This window comes from Takifugu rubripes, chromosome 7 (assembly GCF_901000725.2).
Source record: "Takifugu rubripes chromosome 7, fTakRub1.2, whole genome shotgun sequence".
NCBI lineage: Eukaryota > Metazoa > Chordata > Actinopteri > Tetraodontiformes > Tetraodontidae > Takifugu > Takifugu rubripes.
Window position 1 is genome coordinate 10,556,828 of NC_042291.1, and position 4,588 is coordinate 10,561,415.

A 4,588-nucleotide genomic window follows, 5' to 3' on the forward strand; every position below is an offset into this window, starting at 1 on the left:
TGGCCCGCAGCGAGCTAAACTCACGCTGCTCCACTACAAAAGGAATAAACGGGACACCGAGAGGTTATTTAATTTTTAGCCCCCCAAAAGCCAGCTCATGAGAGGATGTCATGCAAATACGGAGCGCCGGAGAGAGGAGGGCGGTTCGGAATCTACGCACCTGCCTTTTTAACCTCGTTCTGACTTAATATTAGAATCATTAATGACTTTTAGCTCAACTGGAATTGACACGTTTTCATGCGTCTTAATGGAAACGATATTTTAATGCAACCATTTATCAGTAATATTTTTTCCTCAAAAAGAGACTGTATTTTATTTAAAAATATATGTGAGCGCAGACAAATTAAAAATATGAGCATGTTCCAGTCGTGATGTAAATTTGTGACCCCGTTCCCGCCCACAGAACCTTTGGCGACCTTTGTTAATTTTTGCTCCGCTGCGTGACTGTTTAGCGGATGGCTGACACGGATTGGTGCGCGCAGACTTCTCCCTCTGCCACACAAAATCAGCCGGTGGTCAATGTTTACCCAGCATTTAAAAATAAAATTTAAAAAAATCCACCCTTTTGCCCTTTGCACGTTGCATCAATTTTTGCAAAATGGTGCCTTAATTTAGTCCCAAAATTAACCGCGGCATTTCTCTCAACAATATAATATAGGTGTGTATTTATCCTGTGAATAATCTCGTTTAACTATGTTTCATTCTTCTATTAATTCCGGTTGGATTGTAGTGGTGTAAATCAAGCTGTAAAGTACACAGCAGGCTCTATTGTACGTGATAATACAGTTATCTTAACAATATTTCCATGTGATTTATGGCTCCACGGTGAGTAGAAGTCGTTTTCCACCCCCCGCAGCAGCACAGCGGCCTATAGAGGTCGCTGTGATATTGCAGAACAGACAGGCTCCGTTCAGGCTGCCCAGTTTGGAATACTTCACCCAGTAGAACATCTCATTTTGCATTTTACTGCTATTTAAAACAGAAGACCGAAATCATGTGACAAATGTTTTCTTTTGTTACGATTCATGTCACGGTTTCAAAAATTAGAAGCTTCCTGTTGAAACGAACAACAACGCGATTACATTAAAAATGAATTAAAGGAGATCAAATTATGAAAATAACAATTGCTGTGAATTCGAAATAAAGAGGTGAAAAATATATCCATGTGATCACAGATAATTATGCTGTCTTTTTTCCTGATGATGATTAAATTCTATTCGACTGCATGTTGTAAATCAATATTTGCTTTTGGTCTGCGAATGTGAAGCAAAAAAGCCCCCTTTTTATAAGCAAATGATCATTATCAGCATCAGAACAGACACAGACCCCCCAAAAACAGCGACCCCGACAGTGGGATCCCCTTCCTTCTTCTCCCCCCTCCACCTAGAAACGACCAAAAAAAAAAAAAAAAAAAAAAAAAATTAATAATTTATCTCGGAATCGACTTCTTTCTCTGACAGATTAGATTTTAACCATTTGATTTTGTTTGGACTGGGCGTTTCCATATTATTACTTAATGACCTTCCCAGCTGCTCCTGTCCATTTTCTGTCACCAGCAACCATCTGGACACTTATTAGCACCTCAATGCGTCCACGCTGCTTCCCTCCCGAACTGGAATAAAATTAAGGGGGCTTACACACAGCCAAGCTGTATTTCTGCCCCCCTCTTACCCCTGTTCAAGCTCATATAATAATAATAATAATAATAATAATAATAATAATAATAATAATAATAATAATAATAATAATAATGCGCCGCGAAAACTGATTTTCTATAATTTCTTTAGTTTATTAGGCAAAATATACGATCTGGACAAATTCATTCAACGCTTCCTATATACAAATTTAAATCACTTGGTATTTACATTAAAGAAACGACACCAAAAAACACAAGAGTAGAGACAATAATAATTATCATAATAATAAAAATAATTATAATAAAGTAAAAAGCCTAGGAAAATGTCCCAGCCTGTCTGGCCAAAGTGGAGAAAGACAGAGTAACATTATAGGCGCGATTATAGGCTACACAACAATAGAGGGAATCATCCATCCATCCACAGGATATTAACAAATGACGCCATTTGTTCTGACTCTGAATGCTACGCTGCATTATTATTTCTCATTGTCCGTTTAGGAAGTGTAAAGTCCTTTTTCTCGCCCCTATTTTTTTAAGCACGAAAAAAAAGGGGGAAAAAAAGTCTTGATCAAGCCGAGGAGAGAGCAGTGAGAACCCGCTGCGTGGCGTCCTGCGGGCTCCGAGAGCTGGAGAGCAGAGAGGATCTGGAATAATACAGAAATATCATAGATAAATACTCCCGCCGTGTTTGGACAGCGGGTTTCAATCAGGCATCTCAGAAAGTCCGGACTGTTTGGATTTGAAACAGATTGCAGTCTGACCCCCTCGTTCTCTCTGATAATACTTATTATAATTATTATAATTAATAAAAACAATGCCAATAAAAATAAGATGATTGAATTTTGCCCCTGCGTGATTTTTTTTTAAATGGTTGTTACCTTTGTGTGCTATTTATAATTTATCCAACATCGTGTAGGAAATGTTTGAAAATGGTTTTCTAATGCTCCAAGCAGAGGGAAACTTTTCCCCCCTCTTCGGTGAGAGTGCTCCCCTGGGCTCCGGGGCTCCCAGGGGTCTTTAGGGAAAGCACACAGCCCAGACAGAGTCCGTTTTACTCTGTGACTTGATAAGTAGCCACACTCTCCCCAGAGGGGAGGAATTAAAGGGGGAGTGGGATGGGAGTCAAGACCCCTGTCACCCGCAAAACAAACTGTCTTTTCATTTTTACTTTGTGGTTTTATTATTTAAATTTTCATTCATAGTGGGGGAAACCCGCGATGCGTGAAAAGGAAATTTCGTTCAATTAAACCTCTTCAGGTGTTTGATTTTATTCTTTCCCCGTAAACACAGCATTTTACAGCAGCTACAGAAGTGAACGTGGAATCATCCGGCATGGCTCTGAGTTCTACTTTAACAACCTTCAATAATTAAAATCACCTCCCAGCGTGTTTGCAGCCAAAAGAAAAAGCAGAGCGACAGAAAAGGTGTCTTACCTGTCGTGGATGGGTCTGAAGGGGGACTTCAGGGTCTGTGAGGGAGGCGAATCGGATCTGACACCATTTTCGTGCTCTAAAAAACCACAACGAAATAAACATTTAAAACAAAAGCATGAGTTGCATTTTTTCGAATTTATTTTATTTGTTTCGCGTAAAACTGAGTGTATGTGAGGAAATAATGGGTTCCAGTGCAGCCTGGAAGGAGCGTGCGCGCTGTTTTGCTATTGAATTATGCACGTTAAAGAAGCAAATATAAGATTAACGCGACACAATCGAAGCCGTGTTTGTTGTGGCAAACGCTCCCTGTGCTTGTGGCGGGTTTTGCGCGTGCCCGTGCGCCACCAGAGCTCTCACCTATGTGCTTTGGACTGTGCGTCTCTGGCGAGGCCTTGCTGTCGACGCTGAGCGCTGCAGCAGCTGCTACCGGGGACACCACCACCGAAGTCGGCTGCTGCTGCTGGGTCGGCAGGTGGTGGCCGTGGTGGTGGTGATGGTGGTGGTGGTGCTGGTTTACTCCCAGAAACGACCTCACGTTCAGCAGAGAGTTCTGGCCCAGGAAAGCGCCGTTCGTCCAGTTGTGGAACTTCCCGATCTGGCATGTGTAAAGTCCGTGGCTGGGCAGGAAGGCCGGATGGGCCTGGATCTGGTGAGGAGGCGCCGACGAGTGCGTGGTGGACGCCGGGTTGCAGGGGGACGTCGGTTTCTGGGACGAACTGTCGGGGGACGTCGCGGTTTCTGCTAACGACCAGATTTTGGGCTTGATGCTGGATGGTAGCGGAAAGTTTCCGGGTCTGTCGGGGGACAGAACTCGGGTGTTGTTGTTGCCGTCCGGGTTCTCTTTACTCCCTGGGTGAACTGAAATTGCGCTCTTCGATTTGTCAAAGGCCTCGTGGGCCTGCAGGGCGAAGGCCCGTCTTCTCTCCAAGCTGTCCAACTCCGCGCCCCCCACCGCGCCCCCCCTGTGCTCCCTGCTGCCCTCCGTTGACTTATCGTCGTCGTCGTCGTTGCTCTGATCCCCGTCGTTGTCGTCGATCTTGTCGATATCGATGCTCTCCAGATCGATCTCTTCCTCGTCTTCGTTTTTCTCCGCCTCGTCCCCGCTGCCGAACAGGTTCCCGTCCTCGCCGTCTTTGCTCCTACCGCCCCACGTCATCTTGTTCTCCTTCTTGAGCCTCCTCCTGGCGTTGGCGAACCACGTGGAGACCTGCGTCAGGGTCATCTTGGTGATGATGGCCAGCATGATCTTCTCCCCTTTGGTCGGATACGGGTTCTTCCTGTGCTCGTTGAGCCATGCCTTCAGGGTGCTGGTGCTCTCCCGGGTGGCGTTTTTGGGCCTGGCCGGGTCCCCGTACTGAAACTGGCCGTATGGATAAAAAGCCGGGGCCGTGTGGGCCGCGAAGCTGGCAGGGTGGACACCGGGGCTGTCCTTGAGTTCATACTGGGATCCCTTCAGAGTAAAAGATAGTATTTAATAACTGCAGCACATGAAACAGAGGCCAGACACTTTCTCATTCAC

The 4,588-nt window shown here is 45.0% G+C and overlaps 1 protein-coding gene across 1 annotated transcript in view; it reads right to left on the reverse strand.

The window, feature by feature from the left end:
* Positions 1-1,782: 1,782 nt before the first annotated feature.
* The window catches only part of irx1a (iroquois homeobox 1a), a 4,256-nt gene continuing 1,450 nt past the window's right edge, over positions 1,783-4,588 (reverse strand). The window contains exons 2-4 of the mRNA XM_029839366.1: positions 3,427-4,519; positions 3,070-3,145; positions 1,783-2,280 (exon numbers count right to left, since the gene is read on the reverse strand). Of these exons, the coding sequence (XP_029695226.1) occupies positions 2,205-2,280; positions 3,070-3,145; positions 3,427-4,519 (1,245 nt within the window). The 3' untranslated portion in view covers positions 1,783-2,204. The remainder of the gene's footprint in view (positions 2,281-3,069; positions 3,146-3,426; positions 4,520-4,588) is intronic.